This window comes from Trichechus manatus, unplaced genomic scaffold, assembly GCF_000243295.1.
Source record: "Trichechus manatus latirostris isolate Lorelei unplaced genomic scaffold, TriManLat1.0 scaffold00087, whole genome shotgun sequence".
Lineage (NCBI taxonomy): Eukaryota > Metazoa > Chordata > Mammalia > Sirenia > Trichechidae > Trichechus > Trichechus manatus.
The window spans coordinates 1,422,822-1,447,910 of record NW_004444023.1 but is presented as its reverse complement, the minus strand read 5'-3'; the positions used below and the strand labels follow the sequence as shown (position 1 = coordinate 1,447,910).

Sequence of the window (25,089 nt, the reverse complement as noted above, 5' to 3'; positions counted from 1 at the left end):
AGCTCAGGAGTCCGCCCACTCCTCCTGTATGGATTCAGCTTAGATGCCGAGATAGATAGCCACCAAGTGTGTGGTGTAGGCTCTCACAGTCCTAGACAGGCATGGGTGATTGGTGTAGGCACAGGCATCTGGCTGCAGCAGGGGGACACACTCTGAGCAAGGCAGGGGGCTGATGGCCACCCCTGAGTATCCAGGAGGAAGGCGTGTCCCTGTTCCCTAGAGCATGTATGTGGGTAGGTTTTGCAGCCGGACTATAAGCACCTAATGCTGTTGGCTGTAAGGACTGGGAGGCACCTCTTATTCATGCACCCCTATCACAGGTGGCTAGGTGGCATGGGTGGAGCCACCAGTCCTCAGGCCCCTGATGTGGGTAGGTGAAGACCCTGCTTAATGGGCAGAGCAGTGTCAAATGTCAAGAACCTGCCACTTCACAGCCAAAACAGTTGAAGTTAGGGTTCCAGTATATACTCTGTTGTATTGTGGTGATGAGGGTCTATGCTGCTGAGATGGGCCCGCACAAGTCTATGCAGGGGGAAAGGCACTCAAAGTCCATGGATCCCTTATGCCTGTGCTTCGGCAAAGGAGCTGTGCCTACCCTTGGTTCCTGGCTTAGGGAAGCTGGCCGTTTATGTTTTCCCATTTGTTTATTAGTTCACTACCCAAGGCAGCTCCGGGCATGTGACGGATCCTACTTCCAGCCCAGGGCACTCGGCAATTGCTGAAGCCCTGTCTGGGACCCAGTGCAGAGCAGGGAGTAGGGAGGTAAATGGGAGAGAGGTTTTTCCCTAAGGGGGGTGTTTTTGATCTGCGTGGTAGGCCATATGCAATTACTTATCTTGCACTGGATCCAGGGCTGCTTCTCACTGGCTCTGGGTGGCTGTGTATTCTCTAAGTGGCTGGGTCTCTCCAGCTGCGGAAACCGTGCCTCAGGGCTTCTTGCCTGCCTCACCGCTCACCCCCAGAGCTGCTCAGGCCTGAAGGGCTCAGGCTCTTGCAGGGTCAGATCTGTCAACTCCTAGCTGCTTCTGAACCATCTCTCCCTCCCCCTGCCCCTCAGTCTGGTTCCTCAACTCTGCCTTTCATGTTGAGGGCTCCCAGATTGCCATATATAATGGAATCACTTGTTTTTTCAGGTCTTTGCTGTAAGAGGGTCCACTGGAAGCTTCTGACTACTCTGCCATCTTGACCCCGCCTTCCTCCTTGTCCTCTACTCCCTTTTGTCGTCCCCCTCTTTTTCGCCTCCCTCTCCTCATCTCCTCATCCTTCCTGTAGGCAGCCTCCTCCCCTCTTCCTCTGTCCTCTCCCCCTCCCCCTGCTCCTTCTCACCCAGTCCCCCTCCTCCCCTCCCCCCTCCCCATCTCTTCCCTCCCTCCCTTCTCTTCTCTTTCTCCAATCATCTCATCTCCCAGGTTGGGGGTTCAGCCCTCAGTGCTCAGCAACACCCTGACACCAGATGCCCACTAGGCACAGCCCAGCTACAGCCCCATCACATGGGGGGACGGTGTCCTCGCGATCTTGGCCAGCAGCACGTGTAGAACGACGGGGGCACCAGCAAAGCCGTAAAGAAATGACTGCATTGCCTGCGCACAGGCGGCCGGTGTCCCAGGACACACTCATCCTCTGCCACCCGGGGGGCCCCCACCAGTGCGACCTAAGACACCCTCACATCACGTTGGGCGCCAGTTCAGGGCCACAGCCTCAGGGGCGTCCCTTTCTCCTTTCCTTCCTCTGGAATTCCGCCGGGCCTCTCTCCGGACATCTGCAAACGGGGGACTAAAAGGTACAGGTGAGCACCAGCGACACAAGGCACAGGAGCGCAGAGCAGTGCACGTGAAGCGAGAAGACACCCAGCTGGAGAGGAGGAGGAGCGAGGGAGGAAGGCGCACAGTGCGGGGTCTGCTCGGCCTCCGCGGCTTTGGCTTCCACTAGCGGCACTTGGGGGTCAGCCTGCGGCCCCGACGCGCCTTCTTCCCGCGGGCAGACCGGGCGCCGGTGGGCGGCTGACCCTTGGCCTCGCCCGCCTTCTCGTGGGGCCCCGAGGCAGGATTCGCCTGCTTCTTTTTGCTCCCTGCGCCATCCCCGGCCTTCTTCTCGGGAGTGGAGACCCGGCCGCGGCCTCGGCCCCCTGCTCGGCGCCCTGCTCCGGGTTTGCGAGTCCGGGTGGGGGTGGGGGTGGGGGTGGCGGACGCGCGGGTCTGGCCCAGGCTCCCGGCGGCGGTGCGCGCCCTCTTGGCCCGTGGCTTTCTGGACGCCCTCTCCTCAGGCCCGGACTCTCGCTCTTCGTGTCCTCAGACCCCTCGGACTCTTCATTCTCTACCGTGGCCGCTGCCTCGGATTCATTTTCTGGCGGCTTCATGATCTCCCAGGCAGCCAGCGTGCCAAGATCTCGCCCAGGTTGCCTTTGGCGTATTTGAACTTCCCGCCTTCCCAGGCCCTTTCTCTGTCCCTCTTCACCAACGCAGCAATGTCCTGCGCAGCCAGGAGAGCCACCAATTCCAGCAGGCCCTCCTTGTTCTTCCTTTTCTTTTTCTCTGTGCTAAGTCCTCCGGGACGCTCCGCTGCGCCTTCCCCGGTGGAGGCATCTCCGGCTACGCATGGGTGGAGATGTATTCTTGAAGGTCCTCGTCGTCTTCTGCCTTCTTCAGGAGCGTGGCGTCCACCTCGCCTCACCATGGCCTCCTCCACCTTCACATGAGTGCCAGACGCGTCCTTGGACATGATAGACAAGACATTGGGAAGGGTCGGAAAGGAGCCTTTAAAAAAAAATTACTGTACTTTAGATGAAGGTTTACAGAACAAACTAGCTTCTCGTTAAACAGTACATATATGGTTTTATGACATAGGTTACTAACCCCGCGACATGTCAACACTCCCTTCTCGACCTTGGGTTCCCTGTTACCGGCCTTCCTGTCCCCTCCTGGCTTCTCGTCCTTGCCCTGGGCTGGTGTGCCCCTTTAGTCTCGTTTTGTCCTATGGGCCTGTCTAATCTTTGGCTAAAAGGCGAATCTCAAGAGTGACTGCATTAATGAGCTAAAAGGGTGTCCGAGGGCCACGCTCTCGGAAGGGCGCCTTTTTTGTCACTCCAACCCAGCGACTCAATTACAGACGCGATCTTCAGCATTTCATTGCGAGTTTTGGCGCCAGAGCCGCTGGTACACGCCACAATGGCCACGAACTCTGGGTTTTCCACGCCGCCCTCGGTGACTTGGTGGCTGCTCTCCTTGGACTCGCTTTCGGACTGGTCGCTGCCCTTGGGCATCTCGTCGGGGATGTCCCTCATGCCATGAGGGCCACCGCGTTGGGGACACCGCTCCTGTCCTCTTGGATGGTCAAGCTCATCAACTTGGGGGGCTCTTTCTCGAGCTCCTCCTTTTTGGCCTCGTCCATCATGGTCACCAGCGCCAAAAACTCCGTGGGGCTGTCCGCCTTGTCTTCGTCACTCTGTTGGGCCCATTCTTCTTGGTGCGCCCTCTGGCGGCGGTCTGAAGGGACGCATACAGTTTGCTATCAACCTCTCCTTCACTTGCCTTCTCTGCACCCACCTCTTCCACCTCGTCGGAAGAGACGTCCAACTCACTGTTGGCTGAGGTCAGTGGTCGCCCTATTCGGCCCCCCTTCTGGCCTCTGCCTTTATTTCCCTGATCCCTACTGCCCTTGCTGGCTGCACGCAGAGAGGGCCCGGCCTTCCTGGCCTCCTGCCCTGACCCCTGGGCCTGAGTCTCCGGAGCGGGAGGGGTGGCCATGTCTCTTCTGGTTTTGGCCACTTGGGCCCCCGTGGGCCTCTCATCCGGTAGCAAGCGTTTCAGCTGCCTCACAACTGGTGAGTTGGTGAGGCCCTCCTTCCATACCACCCTCCACGCCCCGTTCTGGCCCGGGATCTCCCAGGGGATGGCCGCGTGGTCAACGTCCTCCACAAACTCCACCAGGGCGGCCTTGGCCTTCTCCTTCCTCACGCGCCTCGTGCTGCGCAGCCTGAACGCGCCCACGGCCAGGAAGGCCGGCTGCAGGACCGCCTCGACGGCCGCCTGCTCCAGGCCCTCGGGGATGCCGGTGACCAGCAGCGCCCGGCGCACGTCCACGCCCAGCCCGCGGCACCAGTCCTCCAGGAGGCTCAGGGCCATGGTGCCGCGGCTCGGCGCCGATCTGGGCAGCGAGGAGCCGGCGGGCGGCCGCGGGCGCAGCGCGCTCCAGATGCCACCCGGAGCGCCACCTGCAGGCTGAGAGTGGAGACGCAGGTGATCAGGGCAGGGGCGGGGCTGGGGCGCCCGCGGCCCCTCCCCAGGCTGTCCCGGACCCTCGGGGGGCTTACGTGTCTGCGCTCCGGTCGGGCCCCAGGGAGGTGGCAGCCCGCCTCCGAACGGAGTCCCTGGGGAGCAACGGCTGTGTGAGGACACCGGTCTCCCTGCCACCAGCTAAGTGGGAGCGCATACCTTCCTGCCTTAATCCCGGTTGTTTCTTTGAGCCAGCTTCGGCGTCAGCAGCGGCTTTAGCTCCCGGTCCATGGCCTCCCGCGTCTCTTCGTCCCCGTAGGGCTCACGCCGTTCCCATGGCAACGTCTGTAGGCTGTTGTTGCCAGGGGCCGAGTGTTTTTTGTTTTAAGGAGCCCAGTGAAAATGGTTGTGTGTGTTTTTGTTGTTGTGGTGTGCTGGTGGTGGTATGTGTGTGTGTGTGGGTAGAGGGGGGCGTCAGGACCTAAAACTGAAAATAGCCTTTTACAGGGAATAAATTTGTATTTATGGAAATCCCACTTCCTCACTTTCTCCCTACTGTTTCTCAGCCAACTGATGGAATTCAGGTGTACATCACCCCATTTCCCAGATAAGGAAACCGAGACTCAGAGAGACAGGGAAGAGGCAGGGCAGGAGCTCGAACCCGGGTCTGTCTGACCTAGGGTCTCTTGGCATCACCGGCTCCCCCAATCCGGGGGGAGCGAAAGGGATCCGATGCTCGAGCCTGAGGTCTCAGTGTCCAGCCCGGGATCGTCCTCGTCAACCAGCCCCACTTTGTCTCCTTCCCTCCAACCTGTCCAGACCACTCGATCCGCTTAGGCGGGGACAGGGGAGCTCCAAGACTCCTGAGAGTGTGACTAGGTCCTAGAATGGCCTAGACGGAAGAGTAGAGACTCCGGACGCTGTAGAAGACCCCCCCTTCCCGATAGCCCTCCCCCCCCCATGACCTGTGCAAGCCGCAGCGCCCGCAGTGCCCACTAGATGGCGCTCCAGGACCGCTGATGAAAGACTCGTGGCCTGGCGCTTCCGGAGAGCTCAGACTGCGCCTGCGAAATAAAGCGCCCAGATACATTCAGCTCTGTCGTGAGAAGCTGCGATTCAACACTAACAGCAACAACAGTTATTATTTACGAAGCTCTTACTACATGCCAGGCACTGTTTGAAGCACTCTGATTGTTTAAACGCAAGTTTAGGTGCTCTTATGGTGCACATTTTATACATGGGGAAACTGAGGCTCAGAGAGATAGGATAGTTTATCCAGATTCCAGCGCTGGAGTCTGAACGCAAGCGGTCTGGCTGGACTCAAATCCATCCGTGTGACTCCAGAGTCTGATAGGACCACCTCCTTTGCCGCCCCTCAAACCTCTGGCAGGGGGACAGCGGAGTGTGGGGGACCAAGGGTTAAGAGAAGCACCGGGCTGAGCTGGGACAGATCATGAGGGGCTTGGGGCGCCGGGCAGAGGAATGTGCAGGGTCCTGGAGCTGCAGTGGTCTCTACCTCCCTCCCCCGCTGGGGTCACGGTCAGGTGGGAGGTGGAATGGGAGCGACCAGCTGCTAATTAATAACCTTTATTGGACTCGCTGAGGGCTGCGGGGGTCGCTGAGCTCCGGGTCGTCTCTAAGCACTAGCATGTCACAGCCACTTCCGTTTTCCTGATGAGGCTGAGAGAGCATGATCCCCATCTTCAAGTGCGTAAATAAAGGCACCTAGAATAACAGCCGGAGGTCGTAAGGGGCGTGAGGGAGGTGGTCAGTGAGCCCAGATGGCCCCACTCCAAATACCCCTCCCGCCACCGCACCGTGTTCGCATCTCTTGTCACCCCTCCTCAACCCTCTCGTGTGGGATGGGGTGGGGGGCCTGCGAAAGTCCCTTTCCTGGGACTGCCCGGGCAGGTATTCTCTTTCTCTACTTCACGTCTGCATTTTGTTGTTTATCTCTTTGGTGACGGTGCAGGGCAGCTGGACGGGCCCAGATAAAGGCTGATTTGGAGTCAAAACCCAGATTTTCTGGGGCCTCCGCGCTAACAGCCTTGGTGAGTTTGAAATCACAGCCCCAGAGGCATCAGTGTGCTGGATTTGGGGACTGGGCCCTGCAGGCGCATCTAAAACCTCCTTGAGTTAAAAATAGTGAACTCCTTGCTGCCATTTCCGGGTTACCCAATTGTCCATCCCACACCTGAGCCCTCATGGGATGCTCATAACCCATTGCCATTGAGTCAGTTCTGACTCATAGCGATCCTATACTGGGGTCCATTAGGGAGATGGACAGATCCAGATCCTGGTCTATGCTCTCCCAGCCACCTCCAGAGGGGCACACTGTGGTGGATTGTCTTCAAAGATGTTATTGTTGTTGGGTGCCATCGAGTCAATTCCGACTCATAGCGACCCCCTGTGACAGAGTAGAACTGCCCCATAAGGTCTTCTAGGCTGTAATGTTTATGGGAGCAGATTGCCAGGTCTTTCTCCCGCTGAGCAGCTGGGTAAGTTTGAACCAGCAACCTTTTGGTTTGCAGCCAAGTGCTTAACCCAGGAGTCACCAGGACTCTTTTCTTCAAAGATGGCTGCTATCAATTCTTCCCCTCCCTGCATGCCCTGATACTTCTCCCATAGAGAAGTTGAGTCTATTTTTCCTCCCCTTGAATCTGGGCTGGCCTTATGACTTGGTTTGGCCAATAGAATTCAGCATAAATGACGTTGTGTAAGTTCCAGATATAACCCATAAGAACCACAGCAGCTTCCACTTCCTCCCGCTTAGCCAGTTACCTTTTAAGAAGTCTGACTACCCTGATACTGCCATGATGTGAAGAAGCCCAAGCCAGCCCGCAGAGAGGCTGTATGAAAGAAGAGATGCCAGACAGTTCTCAGCTATTAGAATAATCCCATCTGAGCCACCAGACATCTAAATTGGACATTCTTTTCCCAAAAGACACACATGCAGCAGAAGAACCACCCAACTGAACCCAACTTGGATTGCAGAATCATGAGAAATAATACATGGTCATTGTTTTAAGTCATAAAGTGTTTTGGGGGTGGTGGTTTGCTTTGTAGCAATAGTCAATGTCTTAGGCTGGGATCTCTAGAGAAGCAAAACTAGTGAAGTGTGTGTGTGTGTGTGTGTGTGTGTGTGTGTATAAAGAGAAAGAGAAAGAGAGATTTATCTGGCTTACACGGTTGTGGACACTGGCAAGTCCCAAAGTCCGTGGATCAGGCTGTCATGGATTGAGTTGTGTCCCCCAAAATATGTGTCAACTTGGTTAGGCCATGATTCCCAGTACTGTGTGGTTGTTCTCCATTTTGTGATTGATGTAATTTTCCTGTGTTGTAAATCCTAATCTCTCCCTATGGTTAATGAGGCAAGATTAGATTATGTTAAAGAGGATTAGGTTGGGATGTAGTACCCTTACTTAGGTCATAGCCCTGATCCAAAGTAAAGGGAGTTTCCCTGGTATGTGGCCTGTACCACCTTTTATATTACAAGAGATAAAAGAAAAGGAAAGCAAGCAGAGAGTTGGGGGAACTCATACCACCAAGAAAGCAGTACCAGGTGCAAACAGTGTCCTTTGGACCCAGGGTTCCTGCGCAGAGAAGCTCCTAGTCCAGGGGAAGATTGATGACAAGGACCTTCCTCCAGAACCCAGAAGAGAAAGCCTTCCCCTGGAACTGATGCCCTGAATTTGGACTTCTAGCCTACTAGACTGTGAGAGAATAAACTTCTATTCGTTAAAGCTCATCCGCTTGTGGTATTTCTGTTACAGAAGCACTAGATGACAGAGACAAGGCGTTGGGTGGAGGCTTCTCCTGACTCATGTGGTTGCAGGGGCTGACAAATCCAGAATTGACAGGTCAGACGGCAGGCTGCTAGCTCACAGGGCTGTGGAAGCTGGTGAATCCCAAAGTCAGCAGGTCAGACGACAAGCTGCTGGCTCAAGTCCCAAGAACTGGAGGTCAGATGATGATAAGCCAGAAACAAGAGCCAGAGCAAGTAAGCAAGCTTTGCCAGAAGGTCCATATATACACTGTGTGCAGGCCACACCCCCGGGGAAACTTCCCTTACAACTGACTGGCTGATCACATCATGGAGGTGATTACATTATATTACTTATGGGAGATCACAAAATGGAGGATATGTACATAATACTAAGAACCATTGGCTAGCTAAGTTGACACATAACATTAACCATCACAGGCAACATTCACTCAAAACTCTCCACGGTTCCTACCTCACTCGGAGTAAAAACCAGATTCATTACCTCCTCTCGCACCTGCATTACTCTTCTGTTCTTCAAACACCCCAAGTTCTCCTAAAAGCTTAGGCTGTTCATTGAACTCTAAATCATCTCCAGATCTTCCCGTATCTCACTCCTCAGCTCCTTTTGCTCTCTGTTTGGATATCACCTTCTCAGTGGTGTTGTAGTTCTTCCATAGCACTGACCACCATTCTATGCTAACAATGTGATTTATGGTGGGGGTCTTGGGTCATGTGGTATCAGCTTGATCTCTCAAGGGGCTGGAGACTAAAGTTAACCATGTGGGTGGTCAGCCATGTCTATGTGACCAGCCCCCAATAAAAACGCTGGACACCAAGGCTGGGGGGATCTTCCTGGTTGGCAATACACTGGGTGTTGTCACACATTGTTACTAGAAGAATTAAGTGCAGTCCTCATGATTCCACTGGGAAAGGATAACTGGAAGCTTGTTCCTCGTCTCTCCTGGACCCTTCCCTATGCACCTTTTTCTCTTGCTGATTTTAATCTGTATCCTTTTGCTGTAGTAAACTGTAGCTATCACTATAATGGGTTTGCTTCAATCTGTGAGTCCTTCTAGCAAATCATTGAGGGTGGTCTTGGGACCCCTTAATACAGAGTATATCTTTCTTTACTTTTTCTTATGTTTTGAAAATCTACTTGTATTTATCATTCATGCATCATTAATTTAAAATGCAAAGACCTTGTAACATAGTGCTTAAGAGCTTAGGCACTGGGTCAAGTCGGCCTCAGTCTCAATCCCAGCTCTGCCAGTCCTGGGTGTGTCACCTTGGACAAGTTAATTAGGCTGTGTGGCTCAATTTCTTCATCTATGAAATGGGATGATAATGATAAGTCTTGTCTCATAGGACTGTGTTGAGCATGAATGAGAATACAAGGGTGGCCCATCCCTCTGCCTGGGTGCCTGGCTTAAGTCACCCAACTTTGTCTACCTCCATCTGTAGGGATTTAGTTAACTAAGGTATGATCCCACCAGTGGAATTTGAAGCAGCTGTGGAAAAGATTGAGGCAGCACTGAATGTCCTGATATGGAATCATCTTGCAGATGAGTTTTTGTAGGAAAAATTCAGGGAGCTGAATGGTGTGTGGAGATGCTAAGCGGGGAGAGTCCCTTTATTCCCCTGCTCAGAGCTTCAGCCCCAGCCTCTTCCCCTCTGCCTGGGCCTCTTCCACTGGCTTCCTCCCTTCCCAGTGTGCTTCCCAGGAGTGACTTTTCTGCTGAGGGCCAGCTGAGTTTTCCTTTACTTCCAGGACTGTGTCCTGCACTCCCCCTAAACTAAACCCCTGGCCACTGAGTCTATTCAGACTCAGAGCGACCCTGTAGGACAGAGTAGAACTGCCCCATAAGGTTTCCAAGGCCGTAATCTTTATGAAAGCAGATTGCCACATCTTTCTTCTATGGAGCAGCTTGTGGGTTCAAACTGGTGACCTTTCGGTTGAACCTAACAGACATTTATAGAACACTCCACCCAACAACAGCAGAATAAAAATTCTTCTCTAGTGCACATGGATTATTCTCCAGGATAGACCATATGTTAGGTCACAAAAGAAGTCCCAGTAAACTTAAAAGGTTAAAATCATACAAACTATCTTCTCTGACCACGATAGAATGAAACTAGAATTCAAGGACAGAAGGAAAAATGGGAAATTCACAAATATTTAGAAATTAAACAACGCACAATTAGTCAACCAATGGATCAGAAAGGAAATCACAAGGGAAATTATAAAATGCTTAAAGATGAAGAAAAATGAAGGCACAACATATCAAAACTTATGGGATGCAGTGAAAGCAGTGCTCAGAGGGAAATTTATAGCTGAAAGTACTTATATTAAAAAAGAGGAAAGATCTCTAATCAATAATCTAACTACACTATGAGGAACGATAAGAAGAAGAGCAAATGCAGCCCCAAGTTACCAGAAGGAAGGAAATAATTAAAGCTAGAGTGGAGATAAGTGAAATAGATAACAGAAAAAGTTGCTTCTTTGAAAAAGATCAATAAAATTGACAAACCAGTAGCAAGAGTGACCAAAAAAAAAAAAAAAAAAAAAAAAAAGAGAGAGAGAGAGAAAGAGAAAATCAGAAATGAAAGTAAGGCCATTACTACCAACATTAAAGAAATAAAAAAGATCATAAGAGAATACCATGAACAATTGTATGGCAACAAATTAGATAACTTAGATGAAATAGACAAATTCCTAGAAACACATAAACTACCTAAACTGACTCAAGAAGAAATAGAAAATCTCAACAGACCTGTAACAAGTGAAGAGATTAAATCAGTAATCAAAAACTTCTCAACAAAGAAAAGTCCAGGACCATATGACTTCACTGGTGAATTCTGCCAAACATTTAAAGAAGAATTAACATCAATACTTCTCAAACTTTTCCAAAATCTAGAAGAAGAAGGAATGCTTCTAACTCATTCTACGAGCCAGCATTACCCTTATATCAAAGCCAGATAAAGACCTACAAGAAAATAAAATTACTGACCAATATTCCTTATAAATATAGATGCAAAACCCTCAAGAAAATAATAGCAGCAAACCAATTCCAACAGTGCATTAAAATGATTATACACCAAGACCAAATGGGATTTAGTCAACGAATACTGGGGTGGTTCAACATTAAAACAAAATCAATGAATGTACTACACCACTTTAAAAGAACAAAAGAGAAGAACCACACGATCATTTGAATTGACTCAGAAAAGGCATTGGACAAAATGCAACACCATTTCATGATAAAGACACTCAGCAAACTAGGAATAGAAGAGAAATTTCTCAGTCTGATAAAGGGCATTTACAAAAAACCCACAGCTAACATCATACTCAATGGTGAAAGACTGAAAGCTTTCCTTCTAATATCAGGAACAAGACAAAGACGCCTTCTTTCACTACTGCTATTTAATATTGTACTGGAAATTCTAGCTAGAGCAATTAGGCAAGAAAAAGAAATAAAAGGCATCCAAATCAGAAAAGAAGTAAAACTATCTGTATTCACAGGTGACATGATTCTATATACAAAGTCCCAAACAATCCACAAGAAAGTTATTAGAGTTAATAAATGAATTCAGCAAAGTTTAAGGTATAAGATCAACACACAATATATCAGCGATAAGCAATCTGAAAAGGAAATTAAGAAAGCAATTTCATTTACAATAGCATCTAAAAGAATAAAATACCTAGAAATAAATTTAACCACGGAGGTGAAAGACTTGTACACTGAAAACCATAAATCATTGCTGAAAGAAATTAAACAAGAACTAAATAAATGGAAAGACATCCCATATTCATGGATTGGAAGACTTAATATTGTTAAGATGTCAGTACTACACAAACAGACCTACAGATTCAATGCAATCCCTATCAAAATTTCAACAGCTTTTTTTTTTTTATGCATAAATGGAAAATCCAATCCTCAAATTCATATGAACATGCAAGGGGCCCTGATATAGTAAAAAAAAATTGAAAAAAAATTGAAAAATAAAAACAAAGTAGGAGGATTCACACGTCCTGATTTAAAAACATACTGCAAAGCTACAGTGATCAAAAGAGTCTGGTATGGGTATGGTATAAAGATAGAAATATAGACCATGGAGTAGAATTTGGAGTCCAGAAATAAATCTATATATCAATGACCAATTGATTTTTGACCAGGGAGCTAAGTCCATTTAGTGGGGGAAAGACGGTCTCTTCAACAAATGGAACTGGGACAGTTGGATCTCCACATGCAAAAAATGAAGTCGGACCTTTACCTCACACTATGAATAAATTTAACTCAAAGTCAATTACCTAATGTAAGAGCTAAATCCATAAAACTCTTAAAAGAAAACAATGGTAAAGCTTCAGGACCTTGATTTTGACAATGGATTCTTAGATATGACACCAAAAACGTGAGCAACAAAAGACAAATAAGTAAATTGAACTTAATCAGAATAAAAAAGTTTGTGCACCAAGGGACATTTTCAAGAAAGTGAAGTGATAACCTACAGATTGGGAGAAAATATTTGCAAACCATATATCAGATATATACATATGGTTTAATATCTAGAATATTAAACAAAAAAGACAACTCCACAAGAAAAAGACAAAAAATTCAATTAAAAATGGGCAGAAGACTTGCATAGATATTTCTTCAAAGATGACGATGAATAAGCACATGAAAGATGCTCAATCTCTTTAGTCATTAGGGAAACGCAAATGAAAACCACAATGAGATACCACTTCACACAGCTATAAAACCTTACGCTGTTGAATCGATTCTGACTTACGGCACTCCTTGGGTGTCATAGTAGAATTGTGCTCCATAGGATGTTCAGTGGCTGATTTTTCAGAAGTAAATCACCAGCCCTTTCCTCTGAGGTGCCTCTGAGTGGACTCGAACTCCAGCATGTTAACTATTTGCATCACCCTGGGACTCTTGAACCACATAAACTTGTCAATATTCTATGTTTTGGACCTAATATATAAGTAATGTAGTAAATAAACTGGTTATAAATGCACTCATGTTCCAGGGTGTGGGTGTGGGTGGGAGAATGATCCAGTAAATTAAAAAAAAAAAAAAAAAAAAAGAAGAGCTAAAATGCTTTCAGGAATTGCAACCATGAAAGAACTGTGAGCCTTATTAAATTCAACAATTATGGCAGTAAAAGCAGAAATGACAACGGAAAAACGGGCAAAAAACATGAGCAGGCAATTTACAGAAGGGGATTCTCAAAAAGCTAACAAGCACACAAAAAGATGTGCAAACCCATTTGTAGTCAGGGAACAATAGGCTACCACTTTATACTCATTACATAGGCAAATCTTAGAAGGCTGCTGATGCCCAGTGTTGGGGGCACAGGAATCCTCATGCACTAATGGTGGAGACTGAACAGGGGCAGTCATTGTACAAGGCAACTAGCAAGACTTGGGAGAGTTAGGAATATGCAGCCCCTATGACCCAGCAATTCCACTCCTTTCTGGTCCATATGCCAAGGATATTTTCATTCAGCACCGTAAGAGAATATGTGTGCAGTTTATCAGTGTTTTTTGTGGTGTGGCGGGGGTGGAGGGGTGGTGGAGGGTGAGGAAGAGATGGGAGTGAATGTTGTCTTAGCTACCTAGCGCTGCCATAACAAAAGTACCACAAATAAATGACTTTAAAGAATAAGAATTTATTTTCTCACAGTTCTGGCGGCTAGAAGTGTGAATTCACGGCAATGACTCTAGGGGAAGATCCTTCTGTATCTTCTTCAGCTTTTACTTGGTGCTGGCAATCAATCCTCTCTGTGTGTATAGTTGCCTTTATAAGACACCACTCAACAGGGATTAGGTTTAGGGCCTACCATACTGTGGTAGGACCTCATTAACATAACAAAGAAAAATCTTATTTCCAAACAGGATCATATTCACAAGTAGAGGGGTTAGGTTGTTATTCTTAGGTGCTGTCAAGTCAATTTTCATCTCAGACCCCATGTGACAGAGTAGAACTGCACCATAGAGTTTTCTAGACTATAATCTTCGCAGGAGCAGATCGCCTGGTCTTTCTCCGTTGGAGCCTGCGTGAGTTCAAACCACCAACTTTTTGGTTAGCAGAAAACCCTTAACCTTTGCACTTCCAGGGCTCCTTAGAAGGGTTAGGACTTCAACATATATTTTTTGGGGACACAATTCAATCCATAACAAGTGTATACTGATTACAAGTAGCCCCAAACTTAGTGGCATAAAATGACATTTTATTATGTTCATAGATTCTGTGGGTCAGGAATTATGAGAGGGTGCAGTGGGAATGGTTTCCCTCAGCTTCACAATGTCTGGGGCCTCAGCTGAGGTGTTTCAAATGGTGAGGATCTAGAATCATCTAGAAGTTTCAACACTCATATGTCTGGTGCCTGGCCTGGGATGATTTTGAAGACAGGGCTTAACTGAGGTTGTTGGCTTGAGTGCCTGTATGTAGTCTCTCCATGTGAGTTAGGCTTCCTCACAGTATGGCAGCTAAGTTCCAAGCAGAAATGTCCTGGGAGGAAGCATCCCAAGAGCAATTATTCCAAGAGAACCAGGCAAAAGCCTTTTATGACTAGCCTTGGAAGACACATAGCATCACATTGGCCATTCTCTATTGGTTGAGGCAGTCACAAACCTACCCAGATTCAGATTCAAGGAAAAGGGGCATAGATCTCACCTACTGATGAGGTCAAAGAACTTGTAGCCATGTTCAAAACCTGCCATTGGCATCCCTCATGGAGGAGTGGACCGTACAAAGGCAAAACGTAACAGACGCCCACCTTGCAGCCCCACTCAACAAACAAGACATGCACTTAATAACTTGGATTAATCTTAGTCATGTTACCACTGAGGAGTGCTGGTGGTGCAGTGGTTAAAGAGCTCGCTGCTAACGGAAAAATCAGCGGTTCGAACTCACCAGCCACAAGCAGGAGAAAGATGTGGCAGTCTGCTTCTGTAACGATTACAGCCTTGAACACCTACGGGGCAGTTCTACTCTGAGTGATTAAAAAAAGTAGAGACTACAAAAGGAGGTGGGTACTACAAAGACGGCAGCGGTGGTTCAGGGGTAGAATCCTCACCTTCCATGCTGCTGACCCGGGTTTGATTCCCAGTCGATGCACTTCATGCACAGCCACCACCCATCCCTCAGTGGAGGCTTGCGGGTTGCTAAGATGCTGAACAGGTTTCAGCAGAGCTTCCAGATTAAGCTGGCTAAGGCGGACCAAGAAGAAAGGCCTGGAGATCTACTGGTTTGTAATCAGTACACATTTGAATTGTGTCCCCCCAGAATTTATATTTAAGTCCAAACCCCTCTAAGGAGCCCTGGTGGTGCAACGGTTAAGCACTTGGCTGCTAATGGAAAGGCTGATGGTTCCAACCCACGCAGCGCCTCTACTTCCGAAAATCAGCCAACGAAGACCCTATGGATCACAACGTCCGGTCTGCAATCGATCATGAGGATGGCGCAGGACTGGGCAGCGTTTTGTTTGGTTGTGCATGGGATGGCCAAGAGTCGGGCTGACTCCACTGCCAGCTACCAACAACAACAGACAAGCTATGCAAATTTAAAATGAATGCCCCCCAACAGCGAAGCGTATTTTGCAAAAATGCTTGAAAATAAAAGGACAGATATTAAAGTAACTAAATAAATAAAAGTCAGAAGAGTTGCCCAGGATGAGGGAGGAATCGGAGAAGAGAAAGAGGATATAGAAGGGCATTTTTAAGTTCTTGGAACGGGTGGAATCAGCAGCTCCCTGGATACAAATGTTCTGAAAGGCATGCCCGCCGTCACGACCCAGGCACAAGGGAGTTAAATTAATTTTGCGTTGAGGATGTACTGATTTGGTTTCCCTGGCAACGAGGCTGGAGAGGCTGAGGAGAGCGGAGCAGAAAGACAGTGGAGTGAGGCGATCCGGCCATACACTAAACTCCCACTATTCAGTTATAACCCGACCAGGGAAAATCAACCCCTCCAAAAATAACAAAAGGAAAAAAATCTTTTTCTTATTGGGGGGCCCGCGGCAGGAGATAGGCTTTTCTATTCTCTAACGTGGTGATTCTCCAACTTTTTGGCTTCAGCCACTCAACCAAACAAAGAAAAAAACCAAATCTGCTGCCGAAGAGTCGCTTCCAACTCAGTGACCCTACAGGACAGAGTAGAACCGCACCATAGGGTTTCCAAGGAGCCGCTTGTGGATTCAAACTGCCACCCTTTTGGTTAGCAGCCTGAGCTCTTCACCGCTGCACCACCAGGGCTCCTATTTGGTCTCAGGCCCTCTTAAATTATGAAAAACTACCACGGTGTAGACGAACCTTGAAAGCATCATACTGAGTGAAATAAGTCAGTCTCAAAAGGACAAAGACTGTATCATTTCTCTTAAAAGAAATAAGCAAACACAGAGAAACCAAAGATTTTTAGTGGTTACCAGGGGCGGGCGGGAGGCAGGAAGGCGGAGCTTGTGTTTGGGGAACCTTGAGTTTATGTTAATGGTGGTGAAATCATTTGGAAAAGGACAGTGAGAATGGATGCACAACTTGAAAAATGGAATTGATGTCACTGAATTGTACATGTGGCAGGTGTGCTGGTGAATATTTTGCTGGGTGTATTTTCACCACACACACACACACACACACACACACACACACACAAAAGTAGTTAGTGGTTACCAAGGGTGAGAAGGAGGGGGAAGCAGGAGTTTTTCTTTGGCAGTAGAATAATTAGGAAGAAGATAGGAATAAGGTTTGCAAAAACATGAAGAGTATAATCCATGTCATTGAAATGTGCATGTAGCAACTGTTGAATTGGTGAATGTTTTGTTGGGTAGATTTGCACTACGATAAAAAAAATCACCAGGAAATTAAAAAAAAAAGTTTATCAAGGACCTCAAAGAGCTTTTGTTGATGTGGGTTATATCTGTTGATGTTTACCATATTAGGCATTTAAATGGAGAAATGAAAAGAATTTATTAACTCATTTTAAAATAGCAATGTTAAGCGCATGTTACATGTTCTTGTAAATAACATCTTAATGAAACCTATTGCCATGGAGTCGATTCCAATTCATAGCAACCCTGTAAGACAAAGTAGGACTGCCCCATAGGGTTTCCAAGATGGTAAATCTTCATGGAAGTAGACTGCCACGTCTTTCTTCCGCAGAGCAGCTGGTAGGTTCAAACCTCGGTGAGCAGGCAAACGCCTAATCACAGCACCACCAGGGCTCCTACTGGAATACTTCTCAGCCAGAAAGAGAAATGAAGTCCCGGTGCACGCCACAACATGGCTGAACCTTGAAAACATCACACTGAGAGAAATAAGTCAATTGCGAAAGGACAAATACTGTATGATCTCACTTACACGAAATAAATATATGTTGTTGGGTGCCTGAGTCGATTCCAACTCATAGCAACCCCATATGACAGAACAGAACTGCCCTATAGGGTTTCCTAGGCTGTAATCTTTCAGGGAGTAGATCGCCAGGTCTTTCTCCCCTAGAGTTGTTCGGTGGGTTGGAACCGCCAACCTTTTGGTTAGCAGCAGAGCACTCAACCATTTTCACCACCAAGGCTCCTTAAGCAAATATGTAGCAACCAAAAACCAAAAATTATGAATGGTTACCAGGGGTGGGGGGGTTTGCTTAGGGGGCACTGAGTTTATGTTAGTGGTGGTGGAATATTTTGGAAACGGATAGCGAGAATGAGAGCACAACTTGAATGTAGTCAACCTCACTGAATTGTGCGTGTGGAGGTGGTTGAATAGTCTTGGGTTTTGTTGTGTATATTTTCACCACACATGCAAAAAAAGAATTCAGTAAAAACAGTGGCGTTGTTTTACGTTTTTGCAAATCTCTTTAATGACCAAAGGAGCCCTGGTGGCGTAGTGGTTAAATACTCAGCTGCTAACCGACAGGTTAGTGGTTCGAACCCACCAGGCTCTCTGTGTGAGAAAGATGGGGCAGTCTGCTTCTGCAAAGATCACAGCCTGGGAAACCCTGTGGGGCAGTTCTACTCTTCCTATACGGTCGTTATGAGTCGGAATCCACTCTACTGCAACAGGATGGAGCTTTAATGTTTGAGTCAACAGAAGACAATTAGATCCTCGAAGCTGCTCCTGCATTGGGTCAGTTGTGATATCACGTGTCCTGCAGCTTCCGGAAAATTCCACGGAACACTTGTGAGAGAATGAGGGTGAAAAAAGGCAAATAATGTTTTAGCGTTATTACAGACATGTTTTTGACCCCATTGAATGGGTTTCGGGGACCTCTGAGGGTCCATGCGCAATCCTTTGTGAACTCCCCTCGACTAATATTGCCATTACCAGTTAACAAGCAGCCTTCCCCCCTCTGTTTTATTCTTCCTCAAACACGGGGAGGGGGAGAAGAATTTGCAAAACATTGTACGTGGCCTTTTCTCCAGCTGTTTCCATGGGAAACTGTTTCCATGGTTCCTTGGGAGAGAGTGGCTAGGCTCGTCTGTCACCAGTCCCATCTCAGTTGGTCCAAGTGGGGATCATGACTCCAGGGCAGAGGCACACAGAGGGGTCGAGCAGGACATTTTGGGGTGCCCTGCCTGGCTGCTCCGGTCCCTAGTCATTTGCTCATGGGGTAAGGGGTTCAAGGCCTGTCCTGACCCCACGACCTGGAGCTTCTGCAATTCCATGGAGACCGTCAGCTTCTTGCATGCCAAGCCCGTCTTCTGGGAGTTTGTAAGGGTCTGTAATTCTCAACTTGGCTTCTGGGACAGCGTCTCCACACAGCTGAGGTCCCCAATGCCCGCCACCAGGAAAGGAATGAATGAGGGCTCCCTACGGGGGACAGAACAGCCAGAAAATGGAATGAAGACAGATCTTTTTCATGAATAAATGTGGATTAAGGAGACGTAAGAAAAGGAGAGAGGGCAGTGGTGGTTGAGTGGTAGAGTTTTCGCCTTCTATGCAGGAGGCCTGGGTTTGATTCCCGGCCGACGCACCTCACGCACAGCCACCACCCATCTGTCAGTGGAGGTTTGTGGCTCACATTTGGGGCTCAACTGTATTTCTATTAGACAGCAGGGAAATTAAGAGCTGCAGAGAGAGAGAGAAAGAGAGGGAAGGGGAGTGAGTAAGCAATTTGTTCTGGCAGAGTTGCCATGGTAACTTTGCAATATAAACTCTCTTCCTATGTAAAAAACACCTGAGGTTTTTTCGATTTTCTATCTATCAATCATCTATCTATCTATCTATTCATCCATCCATCCATCCAACAAACGCTTCTATAATGCAGTGAAACCTGTGAGAGCCGGAACTCGATGAGACTGCCTTGTTCTTCCGGGTCTCGCAAGTTTTCCGCCTTTGACAGGGTACAGTCTTACCCCTTTCCTTCGCTATTAGTAGAAAATATTTGAGTTTTCCTTCTCTGGCAGGTTTACGCCTTACACAGGTTCCTACTTTCGCAGGTTTTACTGTAATAAGTTCTCGATAAATATTTCTCTTAGCCACCTTTTATGAAACACTGACCATGAGCTAGGCTTTCTTCTAAGCGTCGTCATGGATTATCCCCTTCAATCCCCGTAAGAATCCTATGAGGTCGGGACAGTGGTTATCGCCGTTTCGCAGAGGAGGAAACTGAGGCGTAGAGAAGCTCAGCGACTTGTCGGCGTCATGGCAGGAAGCGGTAGAAATGGGACATAAACCCCTCCGCTCGCCTGATTTCCATAGAGGGGGGACAGTTAGAGAGTTGAACAAAGGATGGTGAAGCGAATGTGTGTTTAGAGTAGCGACGACATTCACGTGTACCAGTTCGCCGATTAGTTGAAGAATTCAAGTCTGATCTCCCTGATGATCATACACACATGCAAACCACCTACACGAAAGCAGGTTTCCATGTACCTGTATAATGACAAATACAGGAACATACATGGTAGTGAGGCCTGGCCCCATTGAATGAGGTCTGTATACGCAGATAAGCCTGTACCCCAGAAATGAGGTCTGTATACACAGAATGAGCCTGTACCCGGCGAAGGAGTCTTATTTCCATCCCACACTTTAAGAGCAGGTACTCAGGCCACACAGACGCGGATCCCTCTCCAGCCTGCAGTGTTGCTATGGAGACGGGGACTAGCTGGCGTGGGGGCGAGAGCCGTCCGCGCAGGCGCGGGCTGCGCAGTCTCGTCGCAGCGGAACTGCTGAGATTTTCGCCGCGGAGTGTGTGCACAGTCGCGGCGGGAGCGGCGGGCGAGCGGCGGTTCCCACCCCCGGCGCCTTTTCAGAGGCCGGCAGCGCCGCCCTCGCCCTGCACCTGGCGGAGGTGCCGCGCCCAGCGCGCCTGGGGCAGTGACAAAGGCCAGCGGGAGGGCATCGCTGCTCCCCAGGGACTCCGCTCGGAGGCGGGCTGCCACCTCCCTGGGGCCCGACCGGAGCGCAGACACGTAAGCCCCCCGAGGGTCCGGGACAGCCTGGGGAGGGGCCGCGGGCGCCCCAGCCCCGCCCCTGCCCTGATCACCTGCGTCTCCACTCTCAGCCTGCAGGTGGCGCTCCGGGTGGCATCTGGAGCGCGCTGCGCCCGCGGCCGCCCGCCGGCTCCTCGCTGCCCAGATCGGCGCCGAGCCGCGGCACCATGGCCCTGAGCCTCCTGGAGGACTGGTGCCGCGGGCTGGGCGTGGACGTGCGCCGGGCGCTGCTGGTCACCGGTATCCCCGAGGGCCTGGAGCAGGCGGCCGTCGAGGCGGTCCTGCAGCCGGCCTTCCTGGCCGTGGGCGCGTTCAGGCTGCGCAGCACGAGGCGGGTGAGGAAGGAGAAGGCCAAGGCCGCCCTGGTGGAGTTTGTGGAGGACGTTGACCACGCGGCCATCCCCCGGGAGATCCCGGGCCAGAACGGGGTGTGGAGGGTGCTGTGTAAGGACCGTGCAGAGGACCCCCGAGTCCTGAGGCAGATGAAACGCTTGCTACTGGATGAGAGGCCCGCGCGCGCCCAAGTGACCAAGGCCCCCGGGGACACGCCTACCCCTCCTGCTCCGGAGACTCTGGCCCAGGGCTTGGAGCAGGCGGCCAGGAAGGCCGGGCCGCCTCCGAGTGCAGCCAGGAAGGCTAGGAGGGGCCGGAGGGGCCGAGGAAGTAGAGCCAGAGGCAACAGGGGCAAGAAGAGGGGCCGAGGAGGGCGGCCGTCCACCTTGGTGAGGAGCGAGTCTGAGGATTCTTCCGACGAGAGCCTGGGCATCGTCATCGAGGAGATTGAGGAGGACGAAGACGAGGACCAGAGAGCGCTGTACGCCACGCTCCAGGCCGCCGCCAAGGAGCTCGTTAAGAAGTGGGCGGTCCAGAACGGTGCTGAGGAGGGAGATGGGCCTCGCGAGTTCTTGGCCCTGGTGACCGTGACAGACAAAGCCAAGAAGGAGGAGACAGAGAAAGAGCCGCCGTCGGCCGAGTCCACCAACTTGGACATCAAAGAAGACAGGAATGGTGTCCCCGACTTGGTGGCGCTCCTGGCCGTGAGAGAAACATCGGATGAGGAGCCCGTGGACAGTGACACTTCCGAAAGCGAGTCCCAGGACACCGAGGACCAAGAAACAGAGGAGGCGGACAACCCGGAGTTTGTGGCCATCGTGGCCTACACTGACCCCTCAGACCCCTCTGCCCGGGAGGAGATGTTAAAAATCGCATCTGTGGTCGAGTCGCTGGGCTGGAGTGACAAGAAGGACAAAAAGGAGGCTCTTTCTGAGGTCTTGTCTGTCATGTCCAAGGACACGTCTGGCACCCGCGTGAAGGTGGAGGAGGCTGGTCGAGAGGTGGACGCCATGGTCCTGCGGAAAGCCGAAGACAACGGGAACCTTTTGGAATGCATCTCCACCTTGGCCGAGCCGGAGACCCCTTCCAAGGGGAAGAAGGCCCCACGTGGCTTCCTCAGCGGCTGGGGCGGTGATGATGAAGATGAGGGGGGCCTCCTGGAACTGGTGGCACTCCTGGCCGCACAAGACATGGCGGAGGTGATGAAGGAGGGAAAAGGAAGCGCCTGGGAATGCGAGAAGTACAGATACGCCAAAGGCAACCTGGGCGAGGTCTTGGCGCTCCTGGCTGCGCGGGAGATCGTCGAATCGGAGGAGGAGTCGGACGAGGAGTCGGCGTCTGAGCAGGAGGAGGAGGATGAAGAGTCCGAGGGGTCTGAGGACACGGAGAGCGAGGAGTCCGGGCCCGAGGAGAGGGCGTCCAGGAAGCCACGGGCCAAGAGGGCGCGCACGGCGGCCCGGAGCCTGGGCCAGACCGGCGCGTCCGCCTCCGCCACCCCCACCCCCACCCCCGCCGGGGCTCGCAAACCCCGAGCAGGGCGCCGAGCAGGGGGCCGAGGCCGCGGCCGGGTCTCCACTCCCGAGAAGAAGGCCGGGGATGGCGCAGGGAGCAAAAAGAAGCAGGCGAATCCTGCCTCGGGGCCCCACGCGAAGGCGGGCGAGGCCAAGGGTCAGCCGCCCACCGGCGCCGGGTCTGCCCGCGGGAAGAAGGCGCGTCGGGGCCGCAGGCTGCCCCGCAAGTGCCGCTAGTGGAAGCCAAAGCCGCGGAGGCCGAGCAGACCCCGCACTGTGCGCCTTCCTCCCTCGCTCCTCCTCCTCTCCAGCTGGGTGTCTTCTCGCTTCACGTGTCCTGCTCTGCGCTCCTGTGCCTTGTGTCGCTGGTGCTCACCTGTACCTTTTAGTCCCCCCGTTTGCAGATGTCCAGAGAGAGGCCCGGTGCAATTCCAGAGGAAGGAAAGGAGGAAGGGACGCCCCACGTGATGGGAGGGTGTCTTAGGTCGCCGTGGTGGGCCCCCCCCCCCCGGTGGCAGAGGATGAGTGTGTCCTGGGACACCGGCCGCCTGTGGGCAGGCAGTGCAGTGATTTCTTTATGGCTTTGCTGGCCTAGATCGCGAGGACACCGTCCCCCCATCTGATGGGGCTGGGCTGTGCCTAGTGGGCATCTGGTGTCAGGGTGTTGCTGAGCACTGAAGGCTGAACCCCCAACCTGGGAGATGAGATGACTGGAGAAAGAGAAGAGAAGGGAGGGAGAGGAGAGGTGGGGAGGCAAGGGGGAGGAGGAGGAAGGGGAGGAGGAGGCAGGGAAGGAGGAGGAGGAGAGAATGAGGAGGATCAGGAGGAAGAAGAAAGAGGCATGCCCAGCCCCGACTGTGAGACACCTCTGATGCTGACACATGAACCCTCCTGACAGGTGAGGACCCTGCTGGGTGTCCCCAGGCTGAATTTGACACCCAGGCTGACCGCACAGCGTTTCTCCAAATTTCTGATATTTGCCAACGTTTTCAGTAGTTTAGGACCGTTCACACAAATCCAGATGTCTAAGCTGGCTCCCCACAACAGGCGAGACCTTCTGTGTCCCACAGCTTCCCCACCCTCTAGTCCCAGGACCATCTGGCCCTGTAGTGCTGCCTTTGCCCTCCCACTTAGGAGGATGAGGGTCCCACCTGAGTGAATGACACTGGGGAGGCACTGTGAGGGGTGGAGCCTTGGTGTCAGAGCCCCATCGGTGTCTGGTGTCCGGTGTCTGTCTTTGGGGAGGAAGTGTCCTCGTGGGAGGAGCATCCCGTTGTCCCTGTGCTGACGCTTCAGCCCGTGTCTGTCCCATGTGTGACTTGTCGGCCGGCCCCCTGCCAAGCTGTGTGTCCCCTCAGTAGCAACCTCCACCGGAGCCCTTCCCCAGTCCCTTTGTCCCTCGGGGCGTGTGTGTGTGTGTGTGTGTGTGTGTGTGTGTGTGTGTGTGTGTGTCCCAGTTTCATCCCCAGGAGTGATGAGCCTGATCCTGCCCAGAGGCCCTTCTGGCATCCCTCAGAAGGAGCAGAGGCCCTGCGCATCCTGGGCCTCCAACTGGACTGTCCGAGTGCCATCGGGGACACCCAGGTGCAGATCCGGAGATGGAGCCTGCCCCACGCTGGGACCCCACCACCCCCGGCACAGGAGCCACCCCCGCATCCATCGGGGATACTGTGATGAGCTGTGGAAGAAGCTCCTATCCTGAGTGGCAGAGGCATCACATAGGGAAGGCCCCGTGTGACTCTCCCGTCGCCCTCGTAGGTTCCTCTCCTTGTGTGCTGTGTCATCTTGGACCCTCAGTAAAGTGGAATTCAGCATTTGGTTCTGGTCTCGCCATCTCTGGGGGATCAGAGTGGGGGGGTGGGAGGATGGGCAATGGATGCCCCCCTGCAGGGTTGACTTGGGCCAGACCGCCAGGGACTGCCTGTTGCTGAGTCACACCGAGCATCATTCACTGCTTCAGTGCCAGTGGCCCCTGCCAGGTCTCAGCCCCTGCCCACCCAGCACCGTCTCACCCAGAGCTGGCCTGGGCCTAGCCCACCCTCCCAGCCCCTTCCTTACCTCTAGTACCCAAGCCTTGGGCCCTTAAACAACTACCCTCATTCCCTCCTGGGGTCCTCACCCAGGTGCTTCTGCCCCATCTGGCTTTCCTCCCCCTTCCCCAGTGCCTGGCCTCACCTAGCCCACCCTCCCAACCCTCCCCCGCTGTTAATGCCCAGTCCTTTGTTTCTTAGATATGCCTGGATACCCTGAGTACTTCCTGGGGTCCCCTGTGGGCTATAACCCCAGCCCAACCCTCTCTTATTAGGCTAACTATAAATGCAGTGTCAGCTCAGCCTAGCCCTCTGTCTGAGCCCCCACCCAGATGCCCTCTGCCAGGCCCTGACCTCTACCCCCTCCTACCTACCCCTAGGGCACAGTCTTGATCCTCTTCCCAATTATATCTTCCCAGGCCCCAGCCTCACATCTTCCCTAGCTCGCTTCCCTAAACCCTTTTCCCAGCTTCTATCCAATTGTGCTCTCCAGGTCCCTCACCCCTTATCGTGGCCCCTTGCCCACCTCCCTCCCCTGAACCTAAGTCTGGTCCCTGCCCCAGTCTCCAGCCCCCTGTCCTAGTCTCTACCCAGCTATACCTCACCAGGCCCCAGCCTGAGTCATCACCCTCACCCCTGCCCCAGCCCCCTAACCGCACCTCACCTAGGGCCCCCCACCTGAGGCTCAGCCAACTCTACCTCCATCCAAGCTCACCCAGGTGCCCACCTGGGCTTTTTTGACTCTGCTCCTTAACCTTCAACCCTGAGCTCCCATGCTGGACCCCAAGACACCTTTCCATCTCCTGCCCACA

At 51.4% G+C, this 25,089-nt stretch overlaps 1 protein-coding gene and 1 pseudogene across 1 annotated transcript; one reads left to right on the top strand and one right to left on the bottom strand.

The window, feature by feature from the left end:
- Positions 1–1,925: 1,925 nt before the first annotated feature.
- Positions 1,926–4,121, bottom strand: LOC101345988 (paraneoplastic antigen-like protein 8A; annotated as a pseudogene).
- Positions 4,122–20,570: 16,449 nt separating this feature from the next.
- On the top strand, positions 20,571–22,484 carry PNMA8B (PNMA family member 8B). Its single transcript, XM_004381600.1, has one exon. It carries the CDS (start codon positions 20,571–20,573, stop codon positions 22,482–22,484), a length of 1,914 nt encoding a protein of 637 aa, XP_004381657.1.
- The last annotated feature ends 2,605 nt before the right edge of the window (positions 22,485–25,089 follow it).

Bases quoted from the DNA above. Each gene is read 5' to 3' on its own strand.
- PNMA8B (XM_004381600.1), top strand. From the start codon at position 20,571: ATGGCCCTGAGCCTCCTGGAGGACTGGTGCCGCGGGCTGGGCGTGGAC.